This window comes from Callorhinchus milii, unplaced genomic scaffold (genome assembly GCF_018977255.1).
Source record: "Callorhinchus milii isolate IMCB2004 unplaced genomic scaffold, IMCB_Cmil_1.0 Scaffold11, whole genome shotgun sequence".
Taxonomy (NCBI): domain Eukaryota; kingdom Metazoa; phylum Chordata; class Chondrichthyes; order Chimaeriformes; family Callorhinchidae; genus Callorhinchus; species Callorhinchus milii.
The window spans coordinates 6,812,803-6,831,685 of NW_024704752.1; the positions used below are offsets into that span (position 1 = coordinate 6,812,803).

At 43.1% G+C, this 18,883-nt stretch overlaps 1 protein-coding gene across 2 annotated transcripts; it reads left to right on the forward strand.

Moving 5' to 3' along the window:
• The first annotated feature begins 579 nt into the window (after nt 1–579).
• pcolce2b (procollagen C-endopeptidase enhancer 2b) lies at nt 580–18,883 on the forward strand. Of its 2 annotated transcripts, XM_007892532.2 has the most exons (10): nt 580–823; nt 2,493–2,598; nt 6,405–6,660; nt 8,664–8,717; nt 10,526–10,650; nt 12,046–12,182; nt 13,727–13,875; nt 15,005–15,088; nt 16,769–16,936; nt 18,250–18,883. In XM_007892532.2, the coding sequence occupies exons 1-10, from the start codon at nt 750–752 to the stop codon at nt 18,378–18,380; spliced, it is 1,284 nt and encodes a 427-aa protein (XP_007890723.1). In that variant the 5' UTR covers nt 580–749; the 3' UTR covers nt 18,381–18,883. The 2 variants fall into 2 exon arrangements, with proteins under 2 accessions (XP_007890723.1, XP_007890806.1); XM_007892615.2 differs by lacking the exon at nt 8,664–8,717.

Genomic DNA, 18,883 nt, shown 5'->3' on the forward strand with positions numbered 1-18,883 from the left:
CTCATATACACTGAGGACTAACTCACGCTCTTCGCCGATGCTAACTTTTCCTTCCATGATTAGATTTGGAAGTCGCGTTGCCATCTTACGGTGTTATTTCTTTCCACCTTATCGTCCTCTTGACAATACAAACAGTGGTGGGTTTTCACAGGTGAGCTGCAGAAATTGGGTGTGGGGGAGTAGGGTAGGTGGTTGCTGGCTGGCAATCCTATTGCAGACCAATAACGTTGAGACTAATAACAGTATTTCTTGTCTTTTTAAAAAGGAGTAGGTATCATCAATACATTTTTTTTCCATTCTCGAAACCCAACAGCCCCCCACCAGCCCCTGTGTTACTCTCCCACTGAGAATTATAATGCATTATAATGTCTGTGTGCAACAGGAGGCTTCAGTGCAAACCTGAGACACACTCACACCCAGTGATTTGCAAAGGTTTTTTTTTTGGAGGGGGGGGGTGAGGTGAAGGGAGCTCTCTTTCCTTCCCTCCTCCTTCTCTCTCTCTCTCTTCCCTCCTTCTCTCCCTCCTTCCCTCCCTCCCTCCCCCGACTGAACAAACGCGATATTCATGTGCGGGCTGCCCAGAGCCATCCTTCAGGGACACACAGAGGGGCTGTGCACACAACGATTTGGAATTTCTTCTCTTTTTTTTGCACAGGCAGCGAGCGAGAGACTGAGCTAAACCCAGACCCCCTCCCAGATCCCCTGCTCTTCCCATCTGAGCTGAGCTGAGCTGATCTGATCTGATCACAATGAAAACCGTGGCTCACTCTTACCTCGGGCTCCTGTGCGTCTCTCTCATCTCGTGTCAACTGCCCCAGAGAAGGTAATGCAATGCACACACACACACACACACACACAAAAAAAAAAACTGCTCTAACAAGTCTGTCAACGATTTTGCTAACTTTTTTTCCGGTGTTGAGAAGTGAGGGGTGGAGGGGGGGGTTTGGTGGGGGTGACTGAGGTCTGTGCATCTCGTGTCAACTGTCTCAGATAAGGCTATGAACCAGAAGTCAGAGAAGTTTGTCAACCAGTTTTTTTTAAGCTAATGAACATTTTTTGCAAACTGTTTGCACACTGTTTGCTAACTTTTTCCTGTGAGGAAGGGGGGGGGGGAGGATGGGGGTGGGGGTGGGGGGATGGGGATGGGGGGGGGGTGGGGGGGTTGGTTGCATTGGAACTCCAGGCTCAGTCTTAACGTCGGGCAAAGCCATGGATCAAATGTTAGTTGTCTTGGTTTGATTTGGTCGGAAAATCTTAAGAGCTTTAAAAGGTTTCAAGAGCACTGGTTTGTCCCACTCCTCGCCCTGCACGTTAATCTGACTCAAATCTACTGGATAATGATTTAAGATCAACTTTTTTTTGAGGAGGGGGCAAGTCATATGTTTAACTTTAAAGGTTAAGTATGTGACTGGATGGAAGAAAATGCTTAAAAAGAAAAAAAAAATGCAATGTTGTTAAGGTCAAGTAAGGACTGCAAAAAGTCTGAAGCCAGTGGGTTACAATGAAATGATAATCACTCTGTGTTAATGTTCAGAACAGAGATAATCTCTAATCCTTCACCATAGACTAACTTTCAGAGCTGATTGACTGACTGACTGTACACAGTGTGTATCTATCTTATTGCCTCACTCTCTGGGACACTGTCTATTCCAGGGCTTGGATTTCCTGAAATTAGAAGCAGATTAATCCTTGTTTATTTATCAATTGCTGCCATATTACGTGCTGATCGTTGAATATTCAACTAAGCAGAGAGCACTGACTGCTGACACCAAACTAACCCAAGGAATAATACAGGGGATTGAACTGCATTGGTTAACTAACTAGATACAGGGAATGATTGCAAGCCAGTAATCTAACATGTGGAGGATCAAATTATGGGGACATTATAATAATAATGATCCTTGCATTTGAATATAGCACCTTAATCACGTTGTGGAAAGGTCTCAAAGTTCTGCTTCGCAGAATATACTGCAGAGTGAATTGATTGTACATTTTGTGGGCGAAATATATAAATATAATTTAAACCCTGCAATTAATTATATCCTGAGCAGATCTCTTCCTCCTTATCAGATCACAATTTTGTCATAACTATCCAAGACCAATGATTTGGTTTGGCCATTCTTTATCATATACTGCAGTAGTAGAGATAATAATGATAATCTTTGTATTTGATATAGCACTTGATCATGTTGTTAAAATGTCTCAAAGCACTTCACAGAATATACTGTAAAGTTGTATATTTTGTGGGAAAATCGCAGCAACATGCCAATTGCTCACAGCAGCGTCCCACAAACAGTCGTGGATTGATTATTACCACCAGAAAGCAATCTGCCAATTGACTAAAAGTTCCTACTTACTGCTAGATAAACTGAGGTGTGTGGAGTAAGGAAACTTGCCTAAGATTTGCTTGCAAGGCACGTGTTCTAACTACTATGCTACAGCATCAGGCTGAATATGTTTTTCTCTAAGTCTGTCCTTTTTTTTGTACTCAGGAACTTTAAATGCGGAGGAATTCTATCAGGAGAGTCTGGTTATATTGGTAGCGAGGGTTTCCCAGCACTCTACCCACCAAACACCAAATGCACTTGGAAAATCACGGTATGTATGGGAAAGATACATGAAGCCAGACTTAGTAACATGAGAAAATAATAATAATCTTTGCATTTTGCTATAGTGCCATATCACATGGCATCAAGACCTCTCAAAACGCTTCATGGGGTCTTACAGTAAAGTTGACTGTGTATTTTTGTAGGCAAATGTGTCCCACAAACAGCCATGGAGTAAGCAATCAATTTTATTTGGGGGAACGGTGAGCAGGACACTGTGAGAAACTCCCTTTTCTTTTCAAATAGCTCTGTGGGAGCTTTAACATCCACCTGAACAAGCAGTTGGCATCTTGGTTTAACATCTCATCTGAGGATGGTACCTGCAGCAAAGCAGCGCTCCCCTAGGATAGCACTTGAGTGCCCCATCCCCCCGACTATGAACTGAAAGTCCCAACATGGGATTTGAAACCATAAACTCCTGCCTCACAGGCAAGAGGTTATTGTGGAAAATCTCTAAATTTTCTGACTAAAAGCCATCGTCCGTTGAGAAAATCATAGAAACAGAGCCAATATATATTGGAAGAAATGTGTCTGCAATTAATGTGTTGATGGGAGCTTTGGGATCTTTTTTGCCAAAAAATACAGTCAATACACTTTACAATGTATTCTGTGTAGCGCTTTGAGATGCCTCAACAACATGTTAAGGCGCTATATCAAATGCAAGAATTATTATTTGATTTAAAGGGGGTGGGGGAGAACATTTGCTCAGAATCAGGATCAAATATAGGGTGTCTGGGATAAATATTTGTTATGTACATTTATAGTCTATTTCCTTTTCTATTTGCTCATAAACATGTGCTGAGGCAGTTCCATTTAGTTGTTCACTGACTCGGTAATAAGCAACCTCCTTCAGTCCACCTTTTCTTGGAAATACCCAGATCTTATCTGCGGTCCAAAGCCACTTTCTCCTCCCCCCAGAAAAAATACATGTTTGAATCTAAATCCTGACTCTTGCCATTGCCCGGCAGCTGGGAAAGGAAGCAGGGTTTGACAACCTTCCAGGAAAATAAGTTTTAAGAGATTGTAAGAGATGTCTGGCAAACGTCAGAGCCTGGATGAGTGGAAACTTCCTGCAGCTGAATGTGGACAAGGTGGAAGCCATATTCTTTGGCTCCCGTCAATGTCTTCATTCCTGTGGATCTGAACTCCTCAACTTCCCTGGGCTCTCCTTCACGCTCACCGAATCAGTGCACCATCTGGACAACCGGTTTGATCCTCAGCTGTCCTTCCTCCCCCACACCCAGTCCCCGACCAGGATTGTCTTCTTCCATCTCTGCTACATTGCCCGCCTCCGACCGTACGTTAGCCCAAATGCAGCCGAAACCCTTGTGCATGCGTTTATCACCTCTTGCCTGGATTACTCAAAAGCACTCCTCATTGGTCTCCCCAGCTCCAATTTTCAAAAGATCCAGCTCATTCAGAACTCTGCCGCCTGCATACTGACCCGGACTAAACTCTGTACCCACATCTCACCAGTTCTGGCCAGGCTCCACTGGCTCCCCATCACCGAACGGATCAACTTCAAGATCCTCACACTCTCATTCAAATCCTTTCACTCTCCGACCTCCTCATTCCCCAATCCACTACCCAGCATCTCCCCTCAACTGGCACCGGCCTTCTGCTCATCCCTTGCACACTCCGCCCCATCACTGGAGGTCGCACTTTCAGTCACTACGCCCCGAAACTCTGGAACACGAACAATCTTTCCTCAAACTCCAGCCTGTTGACATTGGCTGTCTGTTGTGCTCTAATACATATGTGGAGTGTTCACATTTATTTACACCCCATCTACATTTATGATGTCTATTCCCCAAAGTTTGTTTCCTATATCACCATGCACTATTCTTAAACCGTATAGAGCTTGAGGGAGATTGTTCCTCATTTTCTGCCAATATCACTCGATTGCTGGGATAAATCCTACAATTGTCCAGGGTGACGTCCCCATCAATTCACTTTCCCTCCTTGAGAGTAGACACCTGACTTTCACTTGGTGTCTTGAACTTATGGCTCGTTTCAGAGGCTGTTTATGGGGCACTAATGTGCACCTTTAGGCTGCCGCATTCGCCTATAAGCACACAGTCACTACGTTTCACAGTAAACCCTGTGAAGTGCTATAATAATAATAATAATCCTTGCATTTAGTATAGGTATGTCCTCCTGACATGAAAAGCAGAATATCAAATACAAGGATTATTATTATTTATAATAATGTATGATAAATTACCTGTGTGTTAGATTGAGAGGAATGACAATGCATTCTATCATATTTTGTGGTGGCAGTGAATTCAACAAACCCATTCTGTCATTAAGTACAAAATTCTGCAATTTTTAATCTCACACCAAATTTTGAATTTCTAATGAAATAGGTGTAACTGAGTCCGGTGGAATATGCCAATTTAATTTCACTCTCCGCCTCATTCTTTTTGTGAATATCTCAAATTTGTGCCCTCTCAATATCCACGCCCCAACTAGTGGAAATAATGCATAACTATTCACATTATCCTCACCCTTCATAATTTTGAATCCCTCTATCAGGCACCCCTCAACCTTCACAGCTCTAATGAAAAACTCAAGTCATATAATAATAATCCTTGCATTTGATACAGTGCTTTTCATGTCTTCTGGACTCTCAAAGCACTTCACCGAATACACTGTAAAGTGAATTGACTGTATATTTGTGGGCAAAATGCGGCAGCCAATTACGCACAGCAGTATCCCATAAACAGTCGTTGATTGCAGTGACCAATTTATTATTGTTTTTTTTCTTGAGGAGCATCAGGCATGTGGAGGAAGGAAACTTGCCCAAGGATTCACCCTGCAGGGAACAAACCCAGCATTCTAACCACTGAGCTAAAGGACTCCATTGAATGAGCCACTGGAGCATCTAGATTGAGTCTGAGAGAAAGAGAAAGGGTGTGAGAGGGAGAGAGACACAAAGACACACAAGGTGCGAGAGAGAGAGAGGGGGGGGGGGGTGCAAGAGAGAAACAGGGTGTGAGAGAGAGAGACACACACACACACAAATAAATAAATACACACAGGGTGCGAGAGGGAGGGTGCAAGAGAGATATCAGTGACTATGCCATCATCCAGCCTTAACTACTAACCGAATGGTCCCCAATATGCGCAGGATTATATAACACAAACCCAGACACAGCTCATTTGAAAGCAGCCACTGTTTGCCTTTAGACAGTAGGCTTCATTTAGTCGACTAAGTCAAGAAAGGTCTTTTTTTAGTTCTACCTTTCCAATCACCCGTTTTAGCCTCCCACGTTTTTCCAGTTCACCCAGTTACACATCACTGTCCAAAGAAGGAGAGAGAGCAGCAAAGCAGCCTGTAGGGAGATGAAACAAGCATGAGTGCAGAAACACCCACTAGAACGGTAGGAACACAGGAACAAGAGTAGGCCATTCAGCCCCTCGAATCTGTTCTGCCATTCTATTAGATCACGGCTGATCTGTACCTCATCTCCATTTACCCGCCATTGCTCCATATCCCTTGATACCCTGACCTAACAAAAATCTATTGTCCTCAGTCTTAAAAATTTTTAAATTCATCCAGCATCCACAGCCTCTTGAGTTCCAGATTTCCGTTACCTTTGTGTGAAAAACTAAAAACAGAAACTGACGACTTGAAAGGAGCGTCAAAAATGAGGATCCTTCACTAATAAATGCAAGCAGAATATTCATCTGGTCCTACCTGCACTGTATTAGTGCAGTGAGTGCGTGAGATGGAGAGCAAGATGAACATTTGAGATGAACATTTGACTTGACAGCAATTCTCAATCTTCTCCACAGGTTCCCCAGGGCCGGATCGTGGCTCTCTCCTTCCGTTACATTGACCTAGAAAGCGACACTCTCTGTCGGTATGATTACGTGGATGTCTACAACGGGATTGCCAACGGTCAGCGGCTGGGCAGGTTTTGCGGCACCACCAAACCTGGAACCATTGTCTCCACTGGCAACAAGATGATGGTGCAGATGGTATCGGATGCCAATACGGCCGGAAATGGTTTTGTTGCAATGTATACCGCATCTCGGCCAAATCAGAGAAGTAAATTCATTTAATTCTCACGGGCAGAATGATAATTTTTAAATCTGTGGAGAAAGTAGAAAAGCCAGAAATATAAAGTGCTCTGCGATGTATCCTCGATGAAGTACAGGAACGGGCAAGACCATTGGCGTCTTTCTGGCTAGTCCCAATAAAATAATCCCAAACCTTTCATCCCTCACCTCTCATCTCTCATACTCCTCAATCCATTCCTTTGCTTAATAGTTATCCAATTCCCTCTTTAATTCGCTGACAAAATCTACCTCAAACACCTCACTTGGTACCTTCCTACCCAATGCTTCTTTCATTCGGTTCCACACCCTGAGAGTTCAACGCCAACCTTACCTTCCAGCATCATCGCGGATGGGATTTCTACCATCCATCACAGGATGGTAATAATAATCCTTGCATTTGATATAGCGCCTTATCACGTGTCGAGACGTCCTCAAGGGGCATCACAATATATATTGTAAGGTGAATTGACTGTGGTTTGTGGGCGAAACGCGGCAGTATATTGCACACAGCAATGTCCCACAAACAGTCGTGGATTGAGTAATCAAATTATTTTTTTCAAAACGTTTATGGTATGGAATTGAATACAACTATTTGCACAAGGTTCTAGTCTTTGGATTGATTCCCACTTGCTTGTTTACGTACTTCATCATAGTATAGTCTCCTGATCTACCTGAGACCAGGTATAAAAATTTGATGATCTGACAGACAGGACAGCGGATGCACTATTCTGTGAAGCAGCAACAAAATTAACCGAGACCTGATGGGCTTCACAGCTTCACTTTCACATGGTGTTTTCCGACACTCTTTTACAAATCACAGACCAAACACAGAAATGTAAATGTTTGGGACGCACAAACTGTGAGGTGAGACTGAGGCCCCAACCGTTACAACGCTGTTTACTTTAATTGCACCTCAACGTTCTGCAGCCACAGAAGAGATACTGCAGCCAGTGACACCAAAATAAATACATCTTACACTTTATTCTCATCATCAGGGTAGGGGAGAAACAGGTACAAAGTTTATTTTAAATTGCAGATCGATTAACTTGTCAAAAAGTTAAGGGGGTCGAAAAGTTTTCCATGTCTCAGTGTCCTTTCGAAAGTAGGCACCTGAAAACTTCAGACAGTGCTACAAATAATAATAATAATAATAATCCTTGCATTTGATATAGCGCTTTTCACGTCAGGAGGACGTCCCAGAGCGCTTCACAGAACACACTGTAAAGTGAATTGACTGTATATTTGTGGGCGAACGCGGCAGCCAATTGCGCACAGCAATGTCCCACAAACAGTCGTAGATTGAAAATGACCAAATTATTATTGTTTTTGGTTTTGGAGAGATTATTATTAGGCGTGTGGAGTTAGGAAACTTGCCCAAGGTTTCGCCCTGCCTGGAATTGAACTCAGGTCTCTCGCTTGCAAGGTGAGTGCACTAACCACTGAGCTACAGGACTCCACAATGTGGCCTCATTTGTGATTTACATACTAATCAGGATATAACCATCTTCAACTTGAAAGGTAAAAGATACTAAAGGTAGTAATCTTTTTAGCACTGTTTTAGCAATAAAATTAAGCAGGTTTAAACATCTAAAGATGAGTTTCATGGTGCATCTCGCAATCTTGTTTCTAACAAAAGTAACCTCAGCTCTGCCAGCATCCCTCCATAATTCAATATCTTTCTTGAATTCAGGAGTTTGAAATTGTTCAGTGTTGTAAATATAACCTCACCTGTGATTTACACAGGGTCAGTGCATACTGTCAGATCATATATTATTAAGAAGAAGAATCCTTGCATTTGATATTGTGAATAATCACAGCAAAATCCTTTCCCTTCTCCACCTCTGCTTGTGGGCATTTCTTTGTTGTGTGCATGTTTATGTTTCTGGTTTCAATGTTCATTGCCTTACATTTATGTACAGTTAAAAATCCATCTGCCACTCCTCCTTTAGCCAGCCTTTAGAACTAATTTTGTTTTTCATTTCATCTACACAGTAAATTTTCAAAGCGGACGTTTTCCACTTATTGAAAGCAGTCATAACTACTTTGGTGAGATCATTAGCAACTTTTTTGACATTAGACTGTCATACTGTTGACTAAAACACTAATTGGGGGAAAAACCTCTTAAAAACATCATCTCAAAGGCACTTAATTAGGTTGTCTCATTCAGGACAGGTTTCTGCCAGTCAGTAAACAGAGAAGGAATTGTCCGTAAGGCGGAGGCTCAATTGCACTCAGATGGTAAAACATTTAAAGCTAAAGTAGAAAGAACTTTTAGATTTCCAGTCCTTTCAGCCATCACCGTCTGGTGATAAAAGGCTGCCTTCAGTAAGTGGAAACATGCAACCCTGCTTTTCATTCTGCAGATGATACAAATCCACTTATACTAGAAGTTAGATATCACAAGAGTTTTTTTTAATGTTACCTCAGTAAGTTATAATAATCATAATAATAACCCTTGCATTTGATATAGCACCTTATCACAGAATATACTGCATAATATATATTATAATATAATAATATATTATTTTCACAGAATAACATGCAAAGTGAATCGACTGTATATTTTGTGGGTGAAACGTGGCAGTCAAATTGCACACAGCAGGGTCCCACAGATAGTCGTGGATTGAGTGACAAAATTATTATTTTTTGGGAGGAATTATTACCCCTGGCAGGTGATTTAAAAAATGTGGTCACTCAATCCTCGATTGTTTAAAAAGTTAATATTTTTTTTTAAATTTAAAAAGTTGATAAATTGTTAGTGCCTTGAGCTTTCTTTAGGAACCTAACACAAAATATATTAAATTTACATTTTAGTCAGCCTGGTGGTCGACACAAGTGGAAACCCATCTCTGTGCTTAAGAGTATCCAAACCAGACAGAGTTCCACACATGCATGTTGCTTATGCATGAAAATTTCCCAGGTTCTGGGTTGGAATGTGCACTCTCTCCCTGGAGGGATGCACCCTGCTTACCTAATTCCAGGGAATATTAGGTGCATGTTGGGAAGGTTTCGGGGGGTGGGGAAGGGGGGTGGAGGGAGTGTGTACACTCACTGGGGTAACTGCTGAAGTCTAACCAGCTGAAACGGCACAGCTTGCCATTGAGAGTAATGTGCGCCAAGCTTCACGTTGCTTGTCCAGCTTAGGACCACTTTACTGGCTAGGCTTTGGCTTGCAGAATTAATAGGAGCCGAGTGGGAAAAATCTGCGTCCCCATTGACCAGTTTACCTCTCCAAGCTCTACCAACGTGCCAAGCTAGCTGGTCTGTCTTCAGCAGCGCCAATAGAGTTCTGTGGACCTGCCTGGCTCAGTACCGTGACTCGATTCCAATCTTCCATTGCCAAGTATATCACCTTGGAGCTAGCTCAGCCTCAAGGAGTCCCCACTTAATCCCACTTCTCCCACCAGCAATTCCATCTCCTGGTAGCTCTGCAGGAATCATTACTGGAGCTGTCCATGTGTGGACAAGATTCGGCTCAATTGTGATGCCCTCCATTCCACCCAACCCTCGCCCCAACCCTACTTGCTAACAGTCACTGTGAAGGCTCACATGTAACAAAGGCCACAGAACAAGGTAGCAGAAAGCAACCAGTGCAGTGGGACTGTACTCTTGCAGAAGAAAATAAGGGCTGAAAAACACCATGAGAATGGGAAGGAAAAATAACTGATAAGAGAAAACCGAGACACAAAAAAAGTCAAATATTGGCACAATGATACCGTTACTTTCTTGAAATTGGTTCAATAAATGGTGTATTTACTTTGGGTGTTATGAATTAATATGATGCATGATTGAGATGATTATTATTGGATACATATTGAATTGTAATGTTTTCATTCAATACCTGGCTTTAACAGATGATCAGTTTTGTGGTGGGAGGCTGCAGAAATCCCCCGGATCCTTCAAAACGCCCAACTGGCCCGATCACGACTATCCAGCCGGAGTCTCCTGCTCATGGCACATCGTGGCTCCCAAAAACCAGGTAACATGAAAAAGGTTCTTACCACATTGCAAATGGTTATTGGTAGAAGCTTCTGACATAACAACAACAACAACTTGCACTTATATAGCACCCTCCACGCAGGGTAGCGTCTCAGAGCGCTTAACAGTGGCCGAGCCTGACTCCGAGCCGGGGGAGAAGGGGAGGTGGCCGTAAGCATGGTCGAACAGGAAAATCTTCAGGCGGGACTTGAAAGTGGGGAGAGAAGGGGCAAGGCAGAGGGATTGAAGGAGAGTGTGCCAAAGTTTTGGGTGTAGTGGCTGAAAGCGTGAACTCCAATGGTGGAGCAGAGGGCGCGAGGGATGAGCAGGAGGCTGGTGCCAGTCGAGCGGAGGCGATGGGTGGTGGATTGGGGAGTGAGGAGGTTGGGGAAGTAGGAAGGTGCCAGGGTGTGAATGGATTTGAACACGAGCGTGAGGATCTTGAAATCGATCCAATGGAGCCTGGCCAGAACTGGTGAGATGTGGGTACAGAGTTTGGTCCAGGTCAGTATGTGGGCAGCAGAAGTTTGAATGAGCTGGATATTGTGAATTGTGGAGCTGGGGAGACATGCGTTGGAGTAATCCAAGCGGGAGGTGACAAACACATGCCACAAGGGTTTTGGCTACATTTGGATTAAGGTACAGTCGGAAGCGGGCAATGTGACGGAGGTGGAAGAAAACAGTCCTCGTCAGGGACCAGATGGATGTGGGGGAGGAAGGACAGTTGGGGGTCAAACCGGACGCCTAGGTTGCACATTGGTTCAGTGAGTCTGAGGGAGAGCCCAGGGAGGTTGAGGAGTTTAGATCCGCAGGAGTGAAGATGTTGATGGGAGCCAAGGAGTATGGCTTCCGTCTTGTCCATATTCTGCTGCAGGAAATTTACACTCATCCAGTCCTTGATGTCTGCCAGACAAGCTGATAGAATATCGGCAGACTGGAGTTGGTACTTGAGGAGGCAAAGTAGATAACAGGGTGAAAACATTGCACCAAAAAATTAATTAACCTTATCTGAATTTATTTCTCCTCCCCATCCTTGCTGTCCACTCTGGCAGAGTGTGCAGTCAGTATTATTATCCAATATCATTCTGATGGAGATGCTTATGCAGTGACTCATCTCTCTGTAGGGTTCTTTTCTCATTCCCTTTGGGAAGAACCTGGCTTTGCTCTATGATCACACATTACACATGTCCAGAACATCTAAACGCAGGGGACTCTCATGTACCAAACTGGTGACCTTCGTGTTACATGCTCATAATGGAAAATCCAGTGTTAACGATCAGGCATGATAAACTCCCTCATGACATATCACTGCTTGATCTAAAGAACACAGGGAAAAATAACATGTCGAGTCTCACAGTAAATATTGGCTATTCACCACTTTCCTTTCTTTGAACAGATAATTGAGTTAAAATTCGAGAAATTTGATGTTGAAAGAGACAACTACTGCCGCTATGACCACGTCTCCATATTCAACGGGGGTGAAACAAATGATGCGAAGCGGATCGGGAAGTATTGCGGAGACAGCTCTCCAGCGTAAGTTGCCTACAAACTTTATTTCTCTACAATTCCCTTTGGTCTTCCTGAGTCGCACGGCTTGGCTGAAAGGACAGAGTAAATGGCCGTGTTCTTACCCAGTATCCATCTTCCCAGGAGTAGGTACCTGGACAGTGATTAGGATCAGAAACTGCAGCCAATTTTCCTGTTTAGAATTAGTCTGAGGTGAGTAAATTGAGCACAGACCAGAACCTCAAACCTTTTACTCCAGGCAGTGGTTTTACTGCTCAAGCCAATCGCAAGAACTCCCAAAAACCCTTCACCAACAGTAAGGTGAGTGCTTGCTGAGGACACTGCTGTAGCTATGAAAGGGCTGGCTCACTGCAAACTTCATTGATTATGGTGGAAACGTGACGAGGAACAAATTGCTCTGTTAAAGGCAGTGCAATGCGACAGATGTTGAGTCCACAGCCATAATAACCCACAGCTGAGCAGGACCAGAAGAGATTTGAGAGCCAGACTCACTATGAAAGTCACACCGTTGAAAGACCATTACTGCACCTCACCTGTGCTACACCTGAACTCAAGAGAGTAATGGGAGTGAAAAGTCAAGCGTCCCATCTCAACAACTCAAAATGAGTTGGAGTTGGGGAGAAATGGCTGTGAAAGACAAGTTACCAGTTACCAGGACAGGAATGATACATACATCATGGAACACAAGAATCATTTCTCTACAGCACCACCAGGATCTTTCTGGATTGTTATACCCACAATCTAAGTTTCTGAGGACCTCTTACTTTCTCGCTTTCTTCCTTTATACAGTATTGTCCCCAGTGGCCGTCCCTGTTCATTCTTTTCCCACATCAACGAAGGGAGAGCATTACCAGTGTGTCTTCTATGAGGGTAAGCAATGTCAAGGAAAATGTGATGCCGCCTGGGCTGCAGATCTCCTGCAGCCAAGGTAGATGAGCCACCATCTCCCAGATATGTGTCACACGCCAGACAGGTGTGAAAAATTCCCTGTTCCCACCTCTCGCAGGCTTTCCTCCTCAGTGAGGCAGTACCTGGTATCCTCTTGCCTTGAACCAGCGATGACTGGGAATGCTTCACCACAGTGCCAGATCTTAACCGAAAGGGAAAGAAAAACAAGAACAATTCTTTCAGGTATTCCCTAGTCAGGAGAGCAGTTGGGCACAGGTTCACAGATGCAAAGACCAATTTTAGGGCAGACATCAAAAAGAGGGTGGTTAGATAGAATGGTTGTGAGGAAGGATGGTACAGGCCAGGGAAGACAGTACGGTGAGCATTTAAGAAATAGCTTGGTGTGTCATAGGAGGTAAGGTACATGTTCTGGACGTTCGAGACCAAATGTGTCAAAGGGTATTCTTCATCTGTACCTGCTTGAGATCCTGTGATGTGATTATTTTCAGTTTGTTTCACAATTTGCTTTTCTATCATGCTGAAATCGGTGCGTTAATTCACTCTTGCTAATCCAGCCGGCTCATTGTTAGCAGCGTTCTCATCAGTTTGGAACTTTATGTAATGATCTCTTCCATTTCCTCATGATCCTCGCTGTGGAACAGGCCAGTTCTGTCTCAGGAAAACGAAATTTTTGTGCAATTCCTGTCAGATTTAAGCGTGACGGCCGACGGCTTTCTGGCTCATTACAAATTCCGATCGAAAAAGTCGCTCAGGACAACGATTGCACCGGTCACAACTACAATAGCTACAAGTAGGTGTTTTAAATAATTCTAATGTAGGGGGGGTCCCTTTATAGCGTCTTTCAATAGAACAATGCCTAGCATAGTGCATAGGTCGATCAGAAGTGTTATCTACCCGGCTTCCTGCTCTGACCAGTCGACTTTCCACACCAAAGAAAATACCAGGCTCGAAAAGACTCCTGGGTCATCAGGTCACTGATGGCATCATTTCTAGCCTGATGTGTGCGTTGGTTAGGAAGCACCACGATTGTCGCATTCTGAAGGAAGTGATATCAGCAGCTCTTACTGCACATAGCACACAGGAAATGGCGCCGCTAGTAACCATTTTTTGGTTGACTTTCTTTTGATGCACTGCTAATATCACAGTCAATTAAATATGACAATACACAGTTGCCCACAAAATACACAGTGAACGCACACCACTTTACAGTATATCCTGTGAAATGCTGAGAAAAGTCTCAATGATGTGATAATGCGCTATATCAAAGGCAAGCATTATTATCGCAATCAGACAATGAAATACATGCTTAAATGTTCAATTACACATTACCTAGCACATCTCTGCAAGGCCCTGATCTGCAAACAATCCATGATTAAGGGAAACTAGTGTACACCAGGCACGTCACCTCATGAGTCAGTTTAACCAAGAGTTTTTATTTCTTACTTCCGCCAAGAAGTAAATTAAGTCAAAAAAAACAACATCATGCTCTAATAGGCGGATGGCAGGTTAGACATTCTGGAAGGATGATATCAAAAGGCTACAGATAATATTGATATATTGGGGGAACTACCTACTCTTTTTTTTATCCTGGTATTTTTCACTTCCATGTGAACTAGCAAAACAGGAAGACAAGACTTTGATTTAATGGCTTATCCAAGAATTGCAGTTCAAAAATACACTGCTCCTTTAGCAGAGCAGATGTTGGAGGAGCACAAGTTTGGGAGTTAAGAATATAAAGAAAAATCAATAAGCAGACCTTTGGGAAATGGAGAGGTGAAAGTAGAGATTATTGCATTTCCCATAGTATTTAGAGATTTCTTGTTAATTTCCTAGTTGTAGAAAGAAGGATTATAAATTGTGCTATCAATGTGAATAGTTGTTGGGGAGCACGGTTTCACTGCCTGCGTTCTATTTTTAAGCCGTGAAGCCAACAATACCTCCATGTCAACGAAAGTGCAAAAGGACCGGCACTCTTGGGAGCAATTTCTGTGCGAGTGACTTTGGTAAGAAACATTGATTGGGCTTTTTCCTTTGAAAGGGCATAACATGCCACGTGTACACTAGGGTCTTATGTAACATAAGTCATCATTTGTTCAATGCATCCATGGATGGAGGAGGCTGTGTTTTTCACTCTAAGCTACCTGCAACTCAGTCATTTGTATATTGGTCTCAAGGGCTTCATAGAAAACTTTACTGAAGAAACAGAGAGAAACTGTGTATCAAAAGACAAATACAGTTCCACAGTCCTAATGCAGGTTGCAAAACTGTCAATGATTGAAAAGTATTCAGTTCTTGTATTTTGGCACCTCGTTACATTCAGCCAGTTCCCGTAACCCAGGCACAATGCTACACTTGTCATATGCACAACATTCCTCATTGTGATTGCTTTGAACAGTGTGTGGATGGTGAAAAACAGCAGTTTTAAAAGCAGACTCTGGTATAATCCAGTTTGCACATTTCAACTTAAATTCATAACATCCTTAACGCTCAGACCACCAGCTGGTCTGGGGAGATAATAGTCTGCCAGGTCTAGCCCAATGTTACCAGTACAGACACAATGGGATAATGACCTCCTTCTGTGCTTACAACTTACTGTGGTTCAGTGATCAATTTCATGGCTGCCGCTTTCTTGATTTCAATTTAGCAATGGCGGTTGCGTGCCAATTAAAGGCTAGCTATTTCCCAATGAGAAGGGATTAAACCCACGTTCGATTCCCAGGCAAAGCAAAACGTTAGGCAAATTTCCTTACTCCTCTGTTTACCTAGCATTAAGTAGGAAAGCAGTTGATAGTTGATTCCAGAGGTAATAATCCCTTCAAAAGAAAATAATAATTAAATAATAATAATTTGGTCACTCAATCCATGACTGTTCGTAGGATACTGCTGTGCGAAATTGGTTGCGCGTTTCACCCATAAAATATACAGTCAATTCACTTTACAGTATGTCCTGTGAAGTGCTTTGAGATGTCTCAACAACGTGATACAACAACAACAACAAGATTCCATTTATAAAGTGCCTTTCACGTCAGGAGGACGTCCCAAGGCGCTGCACAGTTGGGTCATGACCCGAGCAGGGGGGAAATGGTCAGGGTGAGGGGAGGGAAGGGAGGGAGCGAGGAGGGGGGAAATGGTCAGGGTGAGGGGAGGGAAGGGAGGGAGCGAGGAGGGGGTAGAGAGTCGAGAGGGGAGCTGAAGGCACGGTCAAAGAGAAAAAGGCGCTATATCAAATGCAAGGATGATTACAGACGGTAGGACAACCTTGCTTCCTAGCAGCATTTTCTTCTTGGCTCATTGAACAGTAGGAGTAGAGGGAAGAGCGTGGGATCCCTCAATTTCTAGCATCTCACAGACAGAAAACAGACCTTAAACAGCACAAATGCTGACGCCCATGAAGGGTGAAGTGTAAGGAGCCAGCATGTGGCCCACAATTAGTATCCAAACTCTACCCATTCATCAAAAACTAGCACTCAAAGGTTAAGGTTAATTGTGTGTTGGAAATCATGAATTACTGTTTATTTCACTCATGATGGCAGATTGACAATTAAAAAAGAAAGGAACATGGAAATAAAGATTTCTGTATTTCAGAGTCCATTTTATGCTGTTCATTTATTCACGAGATGATTCCGAAAGCAAAACTTTGCCATTAAGTTTCTGTCACTAATAATCTCTCCTCTTTCTTATAGTGATATCTGGCACAGTTATAACTGCTATCACACGGAACAGCAGTGTGCATGTAACTGTCTCCATTCTTAACATTTACAAAGAAGGGACACTGGCCATTCAACAGGCAGGGAAGAACTTGAGTGTCAAAATCCTCTCCGTCTGCAGAAAATGTCCAATTGTCAAACGAGGTGAGTTGGCCATTTTTAAGGCTCTTTTGAATCATTGTTTAGATTCCTGCTGTTAGCTGACCCCTTTAGGTGACATTCTTTGCCATCAGCCATCATCCACATAATCTAAAGAACTCAAACCAGAATCCAACCTCTCTTTTAGGATTCATACATTCAGTAAAAAGGATAGTAACTGGGCAGCTCATGAGTATAAAGCACAGGTAAGTTTCAATGTACTTTGACTCATACAATCCTGACTGACACATCAGTGCAGTGCTGGGGGTGTACTACATGGTTGGACGCACTGTCCTTCGGATGAGATATTACACTAAACTCCCATCTGCCGGTTGGAGTGGCACATTAAAGATCCTATGGCACTGTTCAAAAAGAGAGGTTGTTTCTCCCGGTGTCCTGACCAACAATCCCCCAAAGAAAACTGGTCCCTCAATCCATGGCTCTGTGTTTGAAATTACTGTATGCAAATTGGCTGTGGCTTTTGCATTCAAAATACAGTCACTAACCTTTACCGTTTGTTCTGTGGAACGCTTTGAGATGTCCTCCCTACATGATGCAAGGATTATTAGTAGTAGTACCTGCTCAAGGCTTTCTCCAATTAAGCTGAGTTTGGAAATCAATCTGGAATGAAGCAAATTAGTTGCCAGCAGCCTTAACTCATCCCCTCGTGACCCTTAAAGGGTGATATTCATAACAACGAGGCAAAGTCACAAATTGCAACCCCAATCGGTAACTGGATGTGCAGCATGCTTCTCCAGGTTCAGCTCTGCTCCGACACAATCCAAGTCTGGAGGAGAGTTTCCAGGAACTGGGAATGGCCAACTATACATTTTTTTCGGAATAGCCAAAAAAACTGATATTTTTCACAACTTACCAACAAACTGAAATAATAATAATCCTTACCATTCATAGAGCCCCTCAAAGAGCTCCACAGATATACTGTAACGTGGAGTGTTTGTGGTTTGAAATGAAGTCAACAGGGTACATTGATTTTATCGGTGGTCGAGCCTTCAGCCTGCTGCACCCACCCTTTGGAACTCTATCCCAACGTCCCTTTGCCTCGACCCCTCCCTTACCTCCTTCAAGGCCAGTCTCACGATCTTCCACTTCGACAGTGCCTTTGGTCACCCTCCTTCCCCTACCCTCCCTGCTCTCCACCCCTCCTGATCCCAACTCCCAGCGTGAGTACAAATGGTTAACTGTCCAGCACCTTATGAGGTCCTCCAACATGAAAAGCGCAATACAAATATAATTTGCTGTTGTACATTAACTCAATGACTTTACCTTATTAAAATGGCTCATCTCTTTCTTGTCTCCAGGACTGAATTACATCTTCATGGGTCAAGTGGACGAATCAGGCAGAGGAAGAGTGTATCCGAACAGCTTTGTCATGAGCTACAGGTCAAGGAACCAAAGGTTCCTGAACATCTTGAAGAACAAGAGATGCTGAATACATATTGACCAGAAGCGATTTTCTTCCAATATTTATGGTGCCGGAGATATTTTTTTCGTTTCACAGACTGCCAAAACATGCAACCTATAGATGACTTGCCACAGGTAAATAGAAGCCTTCAAATAAAAAGCTGACGAAATGTATACAGCAAAAAACGTGTTCAAGAGTTTGGATGTCTGCTATGGCTATTCTAGTCCTCGCACCAGCAGAAAACAATCTGAACTTGAAGCATATCTGGACAGAAAGAATGGTCAGTCTTTGGAGCCATACCTTGTTGGAGCTGTCTATTTATGAGAATGACAACAGATGATTGAGCCTTATGATTGAGCCTACCTTGATCTTCCATACATATATATTGTGATGGATAATGTAGGACTTAAGTGCAATAATTTAAAAGTGATGATTGGTCAGGTATTGTGTTTTCCTTTTCATTGTTTCTTCTGAGTCACTCTTTGCAAATAATATATCTGCTGCTTAATAAAAATAAGTTTTATTTAGAA

What these genes read in the sequence shown, in the direction of transcription:
- pcolce2b (XM_007892532.2), top strand. Translation starts at nt 750, where the DNA reads ATGAAAACCGTGGCTCACTCTTACCTCGGGCTCCTGTGCGTCTCTCTC. An exon ending in AAGCAGTCATAACTACTTTG is followed by an intron (nt 8,718 to 10,525) that starts GTGAGATCATTA and finishes TGGCTTTAACAG; the next exon opens with ATGATCAGTTTTGTGGTGGG. An exon ending in ATGTCCAATTGTCAAACGAG is followed by an intron (nt 16,937 to 18,249) that starts GTGAGTTGGCCA and finishes TCTTGTCTCCAG; the next exon opens with GACTGAATTACATCTTCATG.